This window comes from Drosophila elegans, unplaced genomic scaffold (genome assembly GCF_018152505.1).
Source record: "Drosophila elegans isolate 14027-0461.03 unplaced genomic scaffold, ASM1815250v1 contig_520, whole genome shotgun sequence".
NCBI lineage: Eukaryota > Metazoa > Arthropoda > Insecta > Diptera > Drosophilidae > Drosophila > Drosophila elegans.
In genome coordinates this window covers 3,580,991-3,601,246 of record NW_024545903.1, presented here as the reverse complement: position 1 = coordinate 3,601,246, position 20,256 = coordinate 3,580,991, and the positions used below count along the sequence as shown (strand labels likewise).

The following is a 20,256-nucleotide window of genomic DNA, read 5'->3' as shown; positions in this document are numbered from 1 at the left end:
ACACACATACAGAGATGAAAGCTCCAGTGAAGGCCGACGTCGGCTGAGAAAAGGGGTGTGGAGGAGAGAGCCGGCGAGGGTTGGGACCACCCACAACGCTCGACGGTTTCAGTTTGATGAAGGCAGCAACAAATAACATTTTGGGTGGTCCACACTGCAATGGAAATAAACCACCGTGGCAACATCAACAACAAAAACAGCAGCCAAAAGCACTTTGGGTGGTCTCGGCAAAAATAAATATAAAATGCACGCAAACAATAGAAATTAGAGAGCTTTGCAGTGAATTTGTATTGTATTAAAAACTACAAAAAGTCATAAAAAGTTTAAAACTTCAAAAAAATATTTGTATTACCAGATAATGTCATATTAATATCGAACAAGATATTGTAGATGCTACATCATTTTTCTTATCCAGAGGCCTATTATATGAAATCCCGAAGTTTTAGTATAGCGTATTTGAACCGTTTAAATTTAGTTAATTTTTTAAAACATACTAAATGCATTTAGAACCACCAAACTAAATCTCTGGAGAATTAAAATTCAGCTTTAACTCTACAAGCTTTAAGGACCACTTATAAGATAACTTCAAGTTGCTAGATTTTTTTTTAAATTTTAAAAATTAAAATTAATATTATATTAATACCAATATCAAAAAAATTTAACAAAATATATAGACAAATATATATATACATATATATAGACAGTAAATAACTTGAAATTTTTAAGGTTTCATTTTTTGACAACAAAATTTGTTAGTTTTATAATAATCCAATCACAATTTGGTATTTTTTTGGAAACTATACGAACACCCCTCGGTATTTTCGACATTTAATAACCGTTGTATCAGCCCTCGCAGAGAGCGTACTCAAACCAAAATGGCCGCAGACGGCTCAAGAGAACAAGAGAGAGAGTCGGAGAGCGTTTAGCTGTCTGTGAATGGGTCGCCCACGCACACAAGCGCAGAGCGGAACACACACTCGGGAGCACACGCGCTCGCGCTCTCGCCTAATGAAGTTGTTGGCCTGAGTGGCGTGCCGCATCCACGAGATACAGATACATCTCTCAGACTGCGTGCGATCCTCGAACGAAACGGTTGTGAGTGCGGAGTGCGGTGACTCTAAGTTATATTTTCGACTGCTATCACTCTCTGTGTGTGGCATAACAACAAGATAAATAGCACAGAACTCGTGAAAAAGCTTAGATATTGATATTGTATCTCACTGATGCGAGGCGAAGTTCATGGATTAAATGCCAGGCAACAACAAATGCCAGCCAGCAGCAGTGTTTGTGTGTGTGTGCGTCGCGCAGTGTGAAGTAAAGTAAAGGTAAAAGAGCGAAAGGCGAGAGAGTAGAAAACCGAGACGAAAACGTGAGGCGTCCGCCAGTCGCTTTTCCATGTGTCAACGATGTGTGAAAATTCTGTCAAATTCCCCCAAAAAATTGTGCCCAAGATAAAACCCGAAAACCGCGCTTAAATCGTGATATCGTTTAAACCCAGCGCAAAAGCGAAGCCAGCAATCACAACAAAACCAAACAACACAAAGAGAGCTCAGATACACAGCGTGCGAGAGCGAGAGAGCGAGCGGTAAAGAGCGTCTCTTCTTCACAAAAAAAAAAAACGAAAAAAAAATATGCGGAGTGAAGTGCAAAATGCAGCCAAACAAAATACGAGATCCCAATAACAATTAATCGAATCAAAAGCCCACGAACTATCCGCACACTGCCTCCTAAGTCTCAGTTCCCGGACGCAGACAAACGGCAGGCACTGTATAAAGAACCCAACGGCACATTTCCAGCACATCTCCACTGAATTCCGTCCGCAATCCGGAATACGGCTATAAACGTAACCATAATGGACCGCGACAGCCTCCCACGCGTTCCGGACACACACGGCGATGTGGTCGATGAGAAATTATTCTCGGATCTTTACATACGCACCAGCTGGGTGGACGCCCAAGTGGCGCTCGATCAGATAGATAAGGTAAGTGCCGAACTACAGTAGAAGCCCCTTAAAACGAATAATAATAACAAATTATTTGTTGTTTTCAACACGAAATTAAGATTAAATTGATTTTACTCAAGCTATAAAGGCCTACAAATATTTGCCATATTTTAAATCATAGGTTCAATCACTGATCAAAAGTAACTGGTGTTTCCGTTTTTAAGATTGAACAAACTATGCAAAAAGATTCTTAAATAAAAACGAAACTTTATTTTGACCACGCTGACTGACCAAATTTTGAAGTATTTCTTTAAAAAACTCGGTTTTTTTACCAAGCTAAATATGTCAAATTCAAATACCTTTATTTATTTTGATATAAAAATTAGAAACTATCTTTACAACATTTTTGAATTAATAGAGAGTGAAGTGAATGGAGCTCGAATTCTCTAAATCCGATATAGGGAGGCGCAACGGCCTTTGTTTAATGCGGCCATTAAGTCGCCGGGACAGATTTCAATAAATTTTATTGCCAATATCTCTCGCAATATTTTTCACGTTTTTTCGTCGTCGATGTCTTCCTCGCCAGTCGTTTCGATTTCATTTCATTTCGTTTCGTTTTCTTTTGCTTGATTCTCTGGTTAATAGAGTTGTCTGATTGTGGTTGTTCGGGCAGCCTATTAATTACAGTGATTAGCTAAAATCTATGCGCATTGTGTAGTCAATCGGCTTATATGCTAATATTGTTATTTTATTCTTTATGTCTAAAAGGCGTGCAGGATTTACTTCTATATATAGACTTTTGTTGATGAAAAGATCGTTTGTTGAAGTAGTTGTTAAATTTACATAATATTTTTTTTATTTTGAACAGTAGGCAAAATAAGCTTTGACTTTTAAAACCTTTGGGAAGAATTTTAAAGGTTAGAATTTTAATAAAATGTAAACTAAAGATAGAGGCTATTTAAATAAGGTAGACAATTATTAATTATAGACTATCCTTTTTTAAAAATACCATAATGACATGAAAACCCGGTAACATATTTGACAAGTTATGGCCAAAAATTTTCCTCTTTACCGACTCTGCTTGCTTTTCTAGTTTTAAATTGAGATATATTTGTAATATCATGGTGATACGTAATGCACCCTGAATGTTACCTATCTTGTTCCCAATTTTGCTCTGTGCACTGCCATCAACATACAACTATTTTTGCTGTGCGCAGTCACACAGCAGGACTTTCGTACTCGACTTTGCGATCGAGACCCACCGATCCGATCCAGACGGACATATCCACAGACAACTTCATTACTTTGGCGCTACTGTGCGGAGTTGGCCTGACCGCAAAAACAGAAACAATAACAACTGCAACCGCAACTGCAGCGAGCGCCAAAAACAGCAAGGCAGAAAACGGCAAGAGACTGGGCAAAATGCTGGGCAAAAAGGCGGCAGCAGCAGGAGATCCAGTACCAGTAGTTGTGGAAAGCAGCCGAAAAGGCAAAAGGCGAAACGGCAATAAGCAAAAAGCTTCAGCAGCCGCAGCACAAAAACAAAAAAATAATAAACAACGCCAGCAACAACTTGCCCTCAGTGCGCTGGTGTTGGTGTTGGTCCGTATCCGTATCCGTATCTGTATCTGTGTCTGTGTCTGTGCCTGTGTGCCCGTCCAACATGGGTGGGCGCCGAGGTCTCCGCGAGAGTCATTTCGTACGTGCTGCTGCTGGCCGGACTGCCATTGCCCCCTCCCCTCCCCTCTCCACCCTCCCCCAGCCACTCCCACTCCCAAAGACACCCTAGCCCCCAATCTCCAGCCCCACATTTCACGGATGCTCTTTGATTCGAGCTGTGGGGCGACTTTGCTTGGGGAATTCTCCGCAGATTGATTAGAAGCATGTGTGAAGCAATACGCCATCAACATCTTTTCTAAGCAATTTTTTTAATGACTCAAAAGTTTGACATTAACATAGATAATAATATTATTAAATATTTATTCCAAATTAAAATAATACATTTTATGTTGTTTTCAATACACATTAAGTCTTTTATCCAAACTTTGTAATTTTTACAAGGATACCATTAATATATATAATATATTTTAAGTGGTCTGTCTTAACATTATTTTGTAATATCTCGTAATAATTTTTGAGATACCATAAAACATACTAGATAAAACATAACACACATAAAAGCGATTCAAAATTGGGTCATACATACGTGTATTCTTTAACTGCCTTCTTGTTATACATAGTAAAACGATATTTACCGAAGAACATTCAGTTGGCAATAATTTCCTGTAGAGTATTCCAATTTCGTAGCTCAAACCGTTTTCTAACTCAAAAAGAACAGTAAACAATCATTATACCCATTGTCGTTGCCAAAAGCATTTCTGTTTTCTGTTGTTATTGCCGCCGATGCAAATGAAGCAGACAGAGATCGTTTTTCGGGTTTGGTTCGGGCCATTGAATGCGGGTGGCCGAAAAAGCAAAAAAAAATTATATATAAGTACTGAGGCAAATGAAAAATTTCACTGACGCACGCGTTTTCTTTTTGTGGCCTTTGCACATGCAATGACTGCCAAACTGTTGGTCATTACACTGAAAAGCCAAAAATTTTTAATTTATACATTTTACAAATTGTTATTATCAGACTTATTGTTATAAATCATAAAAGAAATGTAAAATTTGAATTTATTGATAAATGGTTTAAAATAATCAAATTAAATTTAATATTTATACGAAGCAAAATATGTCTTTTAGAGTAAATGAGTAAAATATCTAATATTAATATTTAAGAAAATTAAACACAAGTATTTATGGGCGAATAAAAGTTTTTTCTGTGTGGACCGCCTCAAGTTTTCTCGCTGGTTCTCTGATGCTTTTTACAGCTTGATGTCTTCATCATTGTTGCAGTTGCAGATGCAGTTCCTTGGCGACCGCGTGGCGTGTCTTGCTCTGTTGTTGTTCCCCCTTTTTTCTCCACTTTTCTCCTCCGAGTTGGTTTTCCGCTTGTTTTTGCCCTCGTCGTGTGTGTGTGCATCTCAATTATTTCTCGTAAAGCCTCTCGGGGCTCGGTTGTAACGTGCTTTTGAGTCTGCCCCATCCTGAACTCCAACTCCTCTGGAAAGTTGTGGCAAACGATCGATCGTGATGGCGCCGACATCGTCAGCGTCTTTTGTGGTCGAAGTCGTCGTCATCATCATCGTCGATGGCGATTTATTTTAATGACTCAATTTAACGAAATATATTAAGACATTAAAACCGTCTAACGAAGCTGGCAAACGATCCGCAGTGCGTTTACTTCGCTTTTTTTGGCGACTATGCAAATTACCCCAAGCGATTATTATTATTATTTTTGTTTATTTAATTCTCTGGAAAAAATTTGTTGCTGGGAGGTCTCCGTTGTCTTCGAGGGGATGACGTTTTCATTCATGATATGAATGCCAAATGGAGCTGAGAATTACTTGCTCAACGAAAATTATCTTCTAGGGAGTACAACGAATATATGATAAAGTTCAGTAGATTTTGACAATAGGACAGTTTATTTTTTTATTCATGAACAAAATACATGTTTATTTTTAGATAAAAATTGTATAATATTAACATAAAAAGTTTAAAAATTAAGGCACACACGTAGTCACAAGTAAGAACTAGTATTTAGTTCTTAATTTTTGTTATTTTTTATTTAATTATTTATTTGTTTATTTAAATACATTTTGGGAGATGCCAACATATGGTTAACTCATATTTTGAGAGACAGTCTATGTCAGGGTATTTTGGGCTTTTGTTTACGGTATTCCCCCATAAATCAAATGCATTTACAAAGAAAACACTTTCTTCTATTTTTACTTGTAGAAATGTGTTTGCATGTGTGAACCACAAATCACCGAATGTTTGTATCTTCCAGTTTTGACTTAGAGTATCTCATAGCTGTATTCATTCATCCGTCCATCGATATTTATTTATTATTTGCCCTATGTTCGGCGACTGAAATCACACAAGCTGAAATCTCATTTATGGCAATGCCGCACTATCGATGCAGGCCATGTACTCGAGCCGACGTTCGTTGTATCTATAAGATACATATGAATTCATGAATGAAATCGCTTGTCTCCCCCCTCCCCCCATCCCCCTCTTCTTCTCCCGGCCCCTCACCCACTATCTTTTCCCCGTTTGCTGTGCCAATTGTAAGGCAAACACACTCGCACTGAAACGCACACACTTTGCACAGGAAGTTGAGCAACATTGGCGGCATTTTGAAGACGTCTTCGTTGCCAGTGGGCAATAAATTTGTTTAGTCATGCCGGGAGATGTCCGGCGATCCCATGTCCGTTTCGCTTTTTTCACAACTGCTCACGAAAAACAAATACAAACACAAATATTTGTGGCATCCACACAGACAAAAGGTAAACATTTATCAATGGCAAAAACCAAAAGGAAAACATCTTCAAAAAATAAAAACCAGTAGCCCATTGGCACAAACTTTGAAATTAACTATAATCGGGAGCATCTTAATTATTCGGGTAAACAAGAAAATTGCAACTTGGCAACAGCATTTCTTTTTGATGAAGAATTAAATCTTTTATAGGAAATTTCTTTGAACTGTGAACTTCTTCGATTTATTAAACAAAAAAAACAAAATTAACTTTGTAGGTAACTTAAATATTTAATCAAGACGTCACAACCTCAGTCAGATAACATTGCCTTTTGACTTTCAGACCGTAAGTCAAATATTATAATTCCCAGATTGTTATCTGCTTGATAAGATCTCGAGCGCTGAAGGTGTAAGGCAAATAAATCATTGTCACACTCGCGATCAATATTTGTTATTTGATATCGCCAAGTGGTGGGGGGGAGTTCAGATAGCGCTAGCAGCCCCCCACAAATAAAATACAGTTTAGAAATATACAATTAAATGCTTAAGAAATATTTACGAAAACGAAATAGGGGGGAAAAAAAGAAGAAGTAAAAGAAAGATCAAAGGCATCAGGCCGAACGCAAAAACGAGGGTGAGTCGGGATCTCAAGTGGAGACTGGAGTGTAATCCTTGAACAAACTCCCCCGAGGAGTGACATAGATAGGGAGCGGGGAGATACCTGCATAAATTGCTTTTCTATATGTTCAGAAGGGTAGTATAGATCCATCGATGGGTTTTCGCTTCCCAGAAGGCCGCAGAAAAATGTCGATGAAGATATCTCACGCCTACAGGCGTTTCCGGCTTAGGGTTACGTGGAGGGAATGGGACGGCGACACTAACTGAAAAGGAGAGGAAGTGCTTAACAAGTTAACTGTAATTTGACATGCTGGGCGTGTTGAAAGCAAAACAAGATAAGGTGTGTACGCCTAGAAATGGTCCACTTCTGAGAAATGGCATACCTTTCACAAGGATAGTTTGAATATGCTTAGGAAAATCTAACAGACATTTCTGAAAAATGTATCTGTTCTTTTCATTTTTAAAAATGATTGTTATCAAAAACTGTTTATAAGTACAGAATATTCAGGTGATATGTTTTGCTAAAAAAATAACTATTTTACTTATTATCACATTAATTAAGACCTATAAAAGAATATAGTGCGGACAATTTCAATTCTTTGTGTAGTATTTTTAATGTTCATTGGATAATACAAGTTCTTTATAGAAACCATGCATCCTTTGGATGTCATTAATGAGTTCAACTTTAATCGGATTCCACAGGTCGCTGCACCCCATTCATAAATAGTCCACAAATGACATTTTACATAATCCTTTGGCCCATTATCCAGGGCTTGAACACATTTCCCCCGCACGACACCAATGGCCCACATAACTCCCACACGATGATCCCACAATTGACAGCTTCATCTGCCGAGGCCTCACACACACTCAACGCACCAACGTGGCCAACTTGACTTGATCTGCCATCTGCAGCTGGCGCGGGGAACTGGAACTCACCAAAAAAACTCAGGGAAAAAATGAAAATAAACCGAGAAAAAATGTAAAGAAAAAAAAAACGAAATGCTGTTGTACAGACGGCCTCAGCTTGGTCTTCATTAGGGACGGGACGGTACGGGACGGCAACGACTTTGGCCGAGAGACGACGAGCCGCACATAAAACTGTTATTGTCTTCATCAGTCTGAGGTCTGAGGCCGAAGCAAGACATAACAACGGCCCAAGAGAGAGAGACAAGAAGAAAAATCGGGAGAATTATGAAGACATTAACTCGACCACACAGCACGCGGCCCGAACCCGAGAGCCCGAACCCGAAGCCAGGCCCAAACCCAAACCCAAGCCCAAGTCGCAGTCCCAAAACCCGAAACCCCAGAGAGGGGCTTACTTACGATCAAGACCTAAAGCCAAAAAAAAACAGAGACAGACTAAGAAAAAGGTATACACTGCGGAGACACAGTGACAGAGAGCGAATACCGGAAAGAAACATTCAAGCAATAATCACGGAATTCACTGAAAAAGCAGTTAACGGACAGAGGCCCCTTTGGACGGACGGACAAAACTCCGCTGAACGGACGCGAGCTCGAGCTCGAACTCGAACTCGAAACGAAACGATATGATACGATACCAAGCGTTTGGGAGTGCGTGCGTGTGTACCTGCGAATGCTATGCCGGCGGTCAGGTAGGCTGCGTTTTCGATTTTCAGACGAAATAATAAAGAAATTAAAATTGTTACGGCCTCTCCAGAGGGCAGGGACAGGTGAACTTCACTTCATTTCACTTCACTACAATTCACTTTACTTCGCTGCAAGTCCAGTTGAAATCGAAGTTATTACAAAACTTTCTTGACAGACTGCTGCCTTTGGGGAGGGAAAATAATCGGGTAGCCATGTCGGTGGTCCTTTGGCTTTGCACCTGGCGCTTCTGGAGTTAACTGTAAACCGTCTGCCGCCTGACCGCTCACCTGAGCCGTCGCACTGTGACCTTCAAACCTTTTTTAACGATTTCATTTTACGGCCATGCAAATATGTATCTTTTCTTGCTTTTTTTTTTGGTACGGGCTCGCTGCAAAAATAAAGAGCATAAAATGGTAATAAATGCGGCAGACGGTTTGCTAGTCACGTTTTGGGGGCGCCATAAATTGGCGGCACCGAGAATTTGCATTCAACGGTTTCACATTCGATTGGGCCTCATTTTTAATTGCTTCGAAATCAATTTACCTTTCAGCCCGCCCAAGCAAATGTGAAAAACTGTGTGTGTGGTCCTTAATGGTGGCGGCAAACGGCCGGGGAAATCGTTGTATGGAGCAATATAATACGAAATTCCGTATCCCTGCTAAAAATAAACATTAAATAGTCCCAGCGGTGACGCATTATATCCATTTCTTTGGCTATTTTGTTTGACAGCCTCTGCGCAGCTGTGTGAATGGCATGTGAAAATAAAAACAAACCACTGTTCCATTTAAATGCCAGGCGGGCGAGATGGGAAAATAAAAAAAGAGTTTAAGCCATAAGACATACATATGTATATAGCGTGTACATACCCAAGATCGGATGTGGCAATGCACGAGATTTCGTATTCAAAAACGTTATCAAGTGGCATATAACTTTTATGGTAGCTACAAGTTTTATGGCACACGTTTACGTGAGAAACATGGGAAAGCTATGCCACTCACACAAAGCTCCTCCGATCAGATCCTCTGTATATATAGAGCAGTAATCCCTTGAGCTGGGATCAAAAAATTAAAAAAAAAAAAAAAAAAAAAAAATTCCCCGCAAATGATTCACGCGCTAGCTCAATCCATAAATTTTGTCTCGCAATGGAATCGCCTGTCCATATACATAATTCTATAGATGCCCTATTCATATTCAATGGATCTGGGTGGTCTGTCATATTGAATTTCATTTTATGCTAAAAATGTTTTTTTTTTTTTTTTTGTGGTTTTGCATTCGATTTTTATTGCGGCATAACTGGGTGCGCTCGTATTTTATGGCCCAACGCACCATATTCGAGCCGAGACTCAAGTGGTTTTCAGATTTCCAAATGGCATGGAAATGTTTTTTTTTTTTTTGATTTTTTTTTTTTCATATTTAGAGTGGTTCCCGAAGCGGCCCGTGTAATTAAGTAGTCAAGCGCTGTGGGGGGCCCGCAGGAAATTCGATTTTTGTTTTTTGCCCCGCCAGTTGATGTGTCGGACCTTTTGATTGATTGATGCGTGATGCGAAGATTTCGAGATTGTTTACATCAAGAGAACAGAGAACTCTAAACATACGCTTTTTTGTTATTTGTTTGAAGAAAGCTTTGACGTTAGGGATTGCTTTACCAGGAAATTAAGGTATGGTTTTATTAAAACATACACAACAAAAGAATCTAAACATTTTGCTTCGATTTTTCTGAAATATTTTTTGTGGCTAATTAACTACAGTCGATTGATTTTTATCTTAAAATTAAATAATAAAACAAACGATTTTCATTTACAACAAAGTGATTGTTGGTGAAAAAAAATTAGAAATACAAATAATATATCGAATTTATATATTTTTTGAAAAATCTATTATTCTTTTAATTTATTTAAAAATCTATTCTAAATGCAAACAAAGTAAAGATTTGCTGAGAACAAGCAGGGAACATTGGTTTTTCTCCGTGTACTTCTGTTATACTTTAACCCAATATCTCAGCTCTACCTGCACCTGCTCTTCCCAACTGTTGTCTTCTTTTTCGGCCACCGTATCTGTATCTCGCTCGAACCCATTCGTCATGGGACCCGGCCTCTGTGAGCTTGTCTTCATTTCTCCATTTCGGCGCATCGGGGATTAAGGAGCTCGGTGGCCGGAGGAACATTCGGTTTTGCTGTGTGTGCGCATTTCTAATGAAGCTGTCGCAACAGCAGCAACAAAAGCAAGCACAAAGAGCTAAAGTAACATTTTCATTTGAAAATGCAGCAGAGAGAAACATAGGAAACCCCGGGCAGGATCATAAATCAATGCGTGACATTTCCTCAACAGCGAACAAGAGCTGCGGGGGTGGGCAAAAACTAACGAAACTCATGAAAAAAAAAAAAACAGGGAAAAAGAGGCACGCAAGGCAAAAACAGCGCAAGATTGATGATATGTCACACAGATCGAGCAGCATGTATCCGAGGCTCAAAAAAATAAAGACGGCTCTAGGGTGGAGCGAAAGAGAGGGCTTGTGCGGAGCAAAAGAGACGGCTGCTGACAAGCGTTGATGGCTCAATTTTAAGCCACACACAGTTTGCGAGTCACTGGAATGCCGGACAAATCTAGATTAAGTTTATTTTTAGGCCCGGCCGCCCCAAGGGGCCAAGGCAACAATGTTTGTGGCCAGAGATTCCTAGAATTTTGTGCATCTTTTGTTTGCGCACCTTGTGTTGCATGGGATGGGGAAAAAATTATGGAAAAATTCCACGAACAGGTCGCCCCGCAGGCAGTTTCAAAGTGGATGTGCCGCCAACGACTTAATTAATGGCGACAAAGTCGAGCGCGCCGCGTTTGATGTCTTATTTGTCTTCCATTGCGGAAATGCGGCAAGGCTTGCTTGGCCAGCATAAGTAAACAGCAGGAAGTGCAGTGCAGGGATACTATCCTGCATATCCATCCATCCATCCATCCATCCGTCCTACACCATTTGATCCTAAGCCAACAAAGACATTAAGCGGTGCATTATTTACGAGTGACTCCCGCTCTATCTTAACGGTAGTCGTAAAACGCTGAAAAAAACCAAACAACAAAGCCATTTCTGTGTGCTTCAGCTTTTTTCACCACTCCACTTCTTTTTTTTTTTTTGTGCTGGCCACAACAACCTGACTTGGCCCGGGAAAAATCTGTGAAAAGCGATAAAAGGCGGGCGCAGCGCAAAGACGCCAGAACGAAGAGCCCAACTTCGAGAAGATTCGAGTTTGGGTCTGTGTGGAATGTGTTATTTGGATGCCTTGATTCCCGACTTCACTGGGTGCGCCACAGTTGCACAGTGCTTATGTTCAGAAAAAGGTCTCTCTCTTAAAAGTTTATATTAGGAAAGAATTTCTAATTTTAATTGGTAACATTTTTGTAAGCATTTTACAATTTACCAAATAAAAATTAATTTCCAAACATTTGATTTGTAAAATATATAAATTCAAAGCATTAGCAGGCTAACAACTAAACACTATAAATTGCTCATTGCATTTTACATTTAAGTTACTGAAACTTGTGAAGTTTATTTTATATTTCTAATAAACTGCTATTAGTATTTCACAGGATTGCGTATTATTAAACGAAAAGGTTTATCTGGGCTATTTATTTTAAAATAGTTGAACAACAAAAATATTTAATGAAACCTTGTTCCACTGTTTGTCTGATTGTTGGGCTAAAACTTCGATTGAGACGTTAGCGTTAGCGCGAGCCTCATTATTATTTTTTTCATGGTTCCCTTTTTTTTTTTTTTTGTTTTTTGGTGGAAAGGGGTTCAATTTCCGTGCAACGTTGCAGCAGCTGGAGAACGGCGAAGAAGCACGAAATGGAGTGGAGCTGAGCCGAGTTCGAGCCAGGCCCAAAGCCTCAGCAGCGATCGATCCAATTGCCCAAGCAGGCGATTATAGGTTCGCCTTTTTTTTCGGCCCGCCAATGACGACAGCGGCGTCTTGTGTTGTTTTTGTGGTTCCATGGTTCTGGACGTGGGTACGGGTCTTTGGGTGGGGTCCGGAAGCTGGGACCTAGGGAAGGGGATTAAAATGCTTCCTATAAACAATAAAAAAAAGTCTAATTTTTGTATCTGAGTTGTTACTTAAATATATATTTTAATTTCAAACACCATCTGTTCTTAAGAAGAAGTTTTTTTTAAGAGTAGTCATAAAAGGTTATTTCAAGTATATCATATAATTTAAAATATTAATAATTTTTGTTGATAAACCATTATTTTTTTTTTGGGCTTTGGGTTTTGTATTATCTGCCCCAGTGATAAAAACTTTAGACTACGACCCTGACGGTCTGGCTTCATTGGGAGTCGCAGAAATAAATTTTATGACTACACGCTGTTTCGTTATAATTTTAATGCGTTATTTATGGCAGCAGAGCCAGTGAGGGAAATTAAAAAAAAAAGGAAAATGAAAGTGAAACAAAAACTAAATGACAAATTCCGTTTTTCGTTGCATTTTGCAGGGCAAGGCGCGTGGCAGCCGCACGGCGATCTATCTGCGATCAGTATTCCAGTCCCACCTCGAAACGCTCGGCAGTTCCGTGCAGAAGCACGCGGGCAAGGTGCTGTTCGTGGCGATCCTGGTGCTGAGCACCTTCTGCGTGGGCCTGAAGAGCGCCCAGATCCACTCCAAGGTGCACCAGCTGTGGATCCAGGAGGGCGGACGCCTGGAGGCGGAGCTGGCCTACACGCAGAAGACGATCGGCGAGGGCGAGGCGGCCACGCACCAGCTGCTCATCCAGACGACCCACGACCCCAATGCCTCCGTGCTGCATCCGCAGGCGCTGCTCGCCCACCTGGAGGTCCTGGTCAAGGCCACCGCCGTCAAGGTGCACCTGTACGACACCGAGTGGGGGCTGCGCGACATGTGCAACATGCCGAGCACGCCCTCCTTCGAGGGCATCTACTACATAGAGCAGATCCTGCGCCACCTCATCCCGTGCTCGATCATCACGCCGCTGGACTGCTTCTGGGAGGGCAGCCAACTGTTGGGGCCTGAATCGGCGGTCGTAATACCGTAAGTTACTTGTATACACTAACCAATTAACCTATGACCTTCCTTGTTTTGGGTGTCAATGTTAAAAGTTTCAATGTTTTATAGCTCTTTATCTTATCTTATTTCGTTTGCATTCAACCTAACCCCACGTTAACTTACCACTTCTTTAATAAGATTTAAGATTTTTATTTAGCTTTTTCAATTGAGATCACTTGTCTATTCTGTTTTATAGTTTTATATTCTTTAGTTATATTAATACTTATTAATAGAATATACATTCTATCTCTTTTTTGTTAAGCCTGAAGTTAACACCTACTAACCCCATGTTAAATAAGATGTTGGGTATATTTTAATCTTACAAATGTACTTCTGTCTTTTTAGCTATTTCAATTTACATAACTTATCTACTCTCCTTTATAGCTTTTTTTTAATACTAAACAGTTGCTAATCTTATCATTAAATTATCTTAAAATATGTAAGCGTTATTATAAAATAAACGTTTGTCTATTTTTTCTATTTTTGCCTCTTTGCTATCTTAGTTTGGATATTCTAAAGCTTTTTAACTCTTCCCCTTTTAACATAACCCAAAGTGACTATAAAGACTAATATAAACATTTTATAGAGTCTTCTTACTTATTTAACTTTTGGTAACTTAATTAAATTTAAACGTTTATTGAATGATTTCCAATGTCAAGACTATTGCTGATTTAAATATTTAATAATTTATTTTTAATACTCAATTCTTTTCCCATTGCAGAGGCCTCAACCAACGACTCCTGTGGACCACCCTGAATCCCGCCTCGGTGATGCAGTACATGAAGCAGAAGATGTCCGAGGAGAAGATCAGCTTCGACTTCGAGACCGTGGAGCAGTACATGAAGCGGGCGGCCATTGGCAGTGGCTACATGGAGAAGCCCTGCCTGAACCCCCTGAATCCCAGTTGCCCGGACACGGCGCCGAACAAGAACAGCAGCCAGCCGCCGGATGTGGGGGCGATCCTGTCCGGCGGATGCTACGGCTATGCCGCCAAGCACATGCACTGGCCGGAGGAGTTGATCGTGGGCGGGGCGAAGCGGAACCGCAGCGGACACCTGAGGAAGGCCCAGGCGCTGCAGTCGGTGGTGCAGCTGATGACCGAGAAGGAGATGTACGACCAGTGGCAGGACAACTACAAGGTGCACCATCTCGGCTGGTCGCAGGAGAAGGCCGCCGAGGTGCTGAACGCCTGGCAGCGCAACTTTTCCCGCGAAGTGGAGCAGCTGCTACGCAAGCAGTCGCGCATTGCCGCCAACTATGACATCTATGTGTTCAGCTCGGCGGCCCTCGATGACATACTGGCCAAGTTCTCGCATCCCAGTGCCCTTTCCATTGTGATCGGTGTGGCTGTCACCGTGCTGTATGCCTTTTGCACCCTGCTCCGCTGGCGCGATCCCGTCCGTGGGCAGAGCAGTGTGGGCGTGGCCGGAGTTTTGCTCATGTGCTTCAGCACGGCTGCAGGTTTGGGCTTGAGTGCCCTCCTCGGGATCGTATTCAATGCGGCCAGCACACAGGTGGTGCCGTTTCTGGCCCTCGGCCTTGGCGTGGATCACATCTTCATGCTGACAGCTGCCTACGCGGAGAGCAATCGACGGGAGCAGACCAAGCTGATCCTGAAGAAAGTGGGTCCGAGTATCCTGTTCAGTGCCTGCAGCACGGCAGGGTCCTTCTTTGCCGCCGCCTTTATCCCTGTGCCGGCTCTGAAGGTCTTCTGCCTGCAGGCTGCCATCGTTATGTGCTCCAATTTGGCTGCTGCCCTGCTGGTCTTTCCGGCAATGATTTCGTTGGATCTGCGCAGACGCACGGCGGGCAGGGCGGACATCTTCTGCTGCTGTTTTCCGGTGTGGAAGGAGCAACCCAAAATGGCGCCACCGGTGCTGTCGCTGAACAACAACAATGGACGGGGTGCCAGGCATCCGAAGGGGTGTAATAACAGCAGCCGGGTGCCTGTGCCGGCCCAGAATCCACTGCTGGAACAGGGTCCCGCGGGCAGCCATTCCCTGGCCTCCTTTTCTCTGGCCAGCTTCGCCTTCGAGCACTACACACCATTCCTCATGCGCAGCTGGGTGAAATTCCTCACAGTGATGGGCTTCCTGGCGGCCTTGATCTCCAGCCTGTATGCCTCCACACGTCTGCAGGATGGGCTGGACATCATCGATCTGGTGCCCAAGCACAGTAACGAGCACAAGTTCCTGGATGCCCAAACTCGTCTGTTCGGATTCTACAGCATGTATGCGGTGACCCAGGGCAACTTTGAGTATCCCACGCAGCAGCAGTTGCTGCGGGACTACCATGATTCCTTTGTCCGGGTGCCACACGTGATCAAGAACGACAATGGTGGACTGCCGGACTTCTGGCTGCTGCACTTTAGCGAATGGTTGGGCAATCTGCAGAAGATCTTCGACGAGGAGATCCGCGACGGACGGCTGACCAAGGAGTGTTGGTTCCCCAACGCCAGCAGCGACGCCATCCTGGCCTACAAACTGATCGTGCAGACGGGCCATGTCGACAATCCGGTGGACAAGGATCTGGTGCTGACCAATCGGCTGGTCAACAGCGATGGCATCATCAACCCGCGCGCCTTTTACAACTATCTGTCGGCATGGGCCACCAACGATGTCTTCGCCTACGGAGCCTCCCAGGTGGGTTTACTTTCAATTTGTAATTGAATATTGTGTTGAAAGCTGTTTTATAAGTCATCTCTTCTGCTATAACTTTTTGGGAATTATAAGCACTTAGTGAGACTTTTGAATGCAATATTATTACAAAAGATAATTTATTTACTGCTTATTGTTATATTTATGTACCTTAAAAGACTGTTAACTAAATGTATATATGAAACATTTATTTTACAGGGCAAACTGTATCCAGAACCGCGCCAGTATTTTCACCAGCCCAACGAGTATGAGCTAAAGATCCCCAAGAGCCTGCCGCTGGTCTACGCTCAGATGCCCTTTTACCTGCACGGATTGACGGACACTTCGCAGATCAAGACATTGATAGGTCACATTCGCGACCTGAGCGTCAAGTTCGAGGGCTTCGGCTTGCCCAACTATCCATCGGGTAAGTCCACAAATGGCTTCCACTTCAATTGACCTCTGCTAATCCCTCGGTTTCAATTCATCCACAGGCATTCCGTTCATCTTCTGGGAGCAGTACATGACCCTGCGCTCCTCACTGGCCATGATCCTGGCCTGCGTGCTCCTGGCCGCCCTGGTCTTGGTCTCGCTGCTCCTGCTCTCCGTTTGGTCCGCCGTCCTGGTGATCCTCAGCGTGCTGGCCTCGCTGGCCCAGATCTTTGGGGCCATGACCCTGCTGGGCATCAAGCTGTCGGCCATTCCAGCCGTCATACTTATTCTCAGCGTGGGCATGATGCTGTGCTTCAATGTGCTCATATCACTGGTGAGTACTCCATTTAAATTATGCACAGATGAGCCTCTGATTCAAGCAAATAGTTTTATAAAATGTCCAAGGGCCTAAAGGCCTTAAATGATACAAAATAAACCAGAAGTTTTTAAAACTAAGATGGTATTAACTTCCGTACTCACTCAGTCCGTGCTTACATCCCTAATACAACAAATCTTAACAAAAAACAATAGTGTTGAGATACTGGTTTTAAATATATGTATTTTATTTAATTTTTATTTTTTTAATGATACTAGATTAAATACCCTTTAATAGCTTTAAAAAAAAATAGGTAAAAAAAATTGGTAAATTCAAAGTTTTGTTCTAAGTTTCAATATTTTACCTTTGATTTTCATCCATTGCGGTTTTTAGTTATTTTAAATATGAAAATATTAAAAAAATGTTACATATTACTATTTTGGGAATTGATTTTAGTATCTGAACATTAAATTTAAATTTAAACCATACTTATGTTTTAAATATATTTAAATCAAATCTGAACTATTTTATATCTAATAATTTCAACATTAATTAAAGTATTTTAAATATTCAGTATAAAATTGGGAATTCAATAGTCAGATATTAATTTTACTAATCCATTTTGTATCAGATTCTTTGAGTTGATTTTTAATTTACTCCAACTAATCATATCCCAAACATCCAAAATAAAGACCTTAACTGAACAAAGAATTTTTGAGTCTTAAAACTAATCAAATTAAAAATTGATGCAAGGTTATACTCCAAATCATTGGTCTTTTTGTTTTGTGTTTTTACTATATACTTACCCTTATCCTTTCTATTTAAAGGGCTTCATGACATCCGTGGGCAATCGACAGCGCCGCGTGCAGCTGAGCATGCAGATGTCCCTGGGACCACTGGTCCATGGCATGCTGACCTCCGGAGTGGCTGTGTTCATGCTGTCCACCTCGCCGTTCGAGTTTGTGATCCGTCACTTTTGCTGGCTCCTGTTGGTGGTTCTGTGTGTGGGCGCCTGCAACAGCCTGGTGGTGTTCCCCATACTGTTGAGCATGCTGGGACCGGAAGCGGAACTGGTGCCCCTGGAGCACCCTGACCGGATATCGACGCCGTCGCCACTGCCCGTGCGCAGCAGCAAGAGATCTGGCAAATCCTATGTGGTGCAGGGATCACGATCCTCGCGAGGCAGTTGCCAGAAGTCGCACCACCATCACCACAAGGACGTGAACGATCCATCGCTGACCACGATCACCGAGGAGCCGCAGTCGTGGAAGTCCAGCAACTCCTCCATCCAGATGCCCAACGATTGGAGCTATCAGCCGCGTGAATCGCGGCCCGCCTCCTATGCGGCCCCGCCCCCCGCCTATCACAAGGCTGCCGCCCAGCAGCAGCAGCACCAGCCGCCGCCCCCATTTGCGTCGGCGGCGGCCTATCCGCCGGAGCTGCAGAGCATCGTGGTGCAGCCGGAGGTGACGGTGGAGACGACGCACTCGGACAGCAACACCACCAAGGTGACGGCCACGGCCAACATCAAGGTGGAGCTGGTGACGCCCGGTCGGGCGGTGCGCAGCTACAACTTTACGAGTTAGCACTAGCACTAGTTCCTGTAGCCATTAGCCCATAGCTGTAGGCCGTAGCTTAAGTCGTAACCCTATTTGTATCTGTAAAATCGATTTGTCCAGCGGGTCTGTTGTGGGAACTTAGCTTTCACGGGTTTCGGATGCTTTATAAATTAAAAAAAAAAACATTGCAAGACAAAGAATTAATTGTATTTTACAAGAACTGGATTTAACAAAATCACTAGACTTATTTTACACTTTAAATATTTCAAACCTACATATATTTCAAATATGTTTTTAGAAAAAAAAACAATTTCTAATATAAAAAAATAGTTCTAAACCAACAAACTGTTTCAAATCGAAACAAAATCATGAAAATTGAAGAACCCAGCAGACCTGTGTGTATGTATATGTGTATGCATGTTAGTTAATTTCCCAAAGTCCGGTATTTGTAGCAGCTGCCTTCCCCGCCCTCGCCCCTCCCACGCCCACATTCCCCTTGACACCACGCCCCCGCCGCCCTCTCTGCCTAGCAGCTTTGTATGTATGTATCCTAGTATTTAAGGCATACTTAAACTTAGAGATATTTATTGTAACACACGTCACACACAACACACACTGTACTTACATATAATTGAAAGCGAGATTCACCCACACAAAAAAACACAAACTAGTAATTTGTAGCTTGTAATTTAGTTTAAATATGTACATAAAACACAAGGACTTGAACCAAAATAGTATCGCTTAAACGGAAACGAATGAAACGAGAGAAAATTAATTACTATTACTTAATCGACCACAAGAGAAATCCCTCCTCCCCCAACGGTACTTACAACCAAAATATAACAAGAGTATAAATATAAAAAAAAGCAAAATGGAAAACGAAGCGAAGCGAAAAACGATTGTAAACGCGGCATTTATCCATGTACATTTGTTGCACAAAGACTGACTGTCTTTTTTTAAAATAAAAATAAAAATATATATTTTATACAGTTTTTTAAAAGCGAAAAAACAGCGTTTTTGTTCTTAAAGCTTAAACTATGAATGTTTTAATTTAACATTCGTATAAATAATGATTTATTTGTCGGGATGAGTTTTCCAAATGCTTATTTTTTCTTGCATTATAAATTACTATGAGTAACAACGATACAAATATTTTTGTCACCTAAAAATAAAATGTTTTGGTATCTTTAACGTGCCAAAAAATATTTGAAGTACAAAATTCAAACAGTTTGAAATTTTAAGACGTTACAATTTTGACGTTTTGCAACACAACTTAATATAAATCGATAACTTTTAATGAACCAAGACATGATCCTTGGTTCCAGTCAATGCTAAGTTTACAGTCAGTCATGACTCGTGTCAAAAGTAATTATACTTGGACGTTTCTACATGATTTGGTGCTATGCTAACGTTCAGAATTTAGCGAGTGCATAATCCAAAGTTAGTGGAGACCATCTGGTAACACGGAAACTAAAAAGTTGTATAGCAGCATGCATACTTTTTAAACAAATTAAGATAGTTTGGTCTAGTTTTTTGCCTTAGGCTCTTAAGATGAATAGGAAACTGTGCAGACAAAATTTACTTAATTTACGAAAAAAAATTATCTATTTCGGGAGCTACATACATATGAAATTTAATATGTATTTAATTTACAAGAAATGGAGTGAGAAGTTAACAATGGCAAGAAAATATCGGTAGAGGCTGATGATAAGCATCGATACCCCCTGCCAA

General features: G+C 41.5%; 1 protein-coding gene across 1 annotated transcript; it reads left to right on the top strand.

Moving 5' to 3' along the window:
- Positions 1-1,053: 1,053 nt before the first annotated feature.
- LOC108145482 (protein patched) lies at positions 1,054-19,505 on the top strand. The gene is made up of 6 exons (XM_017270937.2): positions 1,054-1,981; positions 13,014-13,567; positions 14,304-16,224; positions 16,438-16,645; positions 16,713-16,984; positions 17,794-19,505. The coding sequence occupies exons 1-6, from the start codon at positions 1,853-1,855 to the stop codon at positions 18,550-18,552; spliced, it is 3,843 nt and encodes a 1,280-aa protein (XP_017126426.1). The 5' UTR covers positions 1,054-1,852; the 3' UTR covers positions 18,553-19,505.
- The last annotated feature ends 751 nt before the right edge of the window (positions 19,506-20,256 follow it).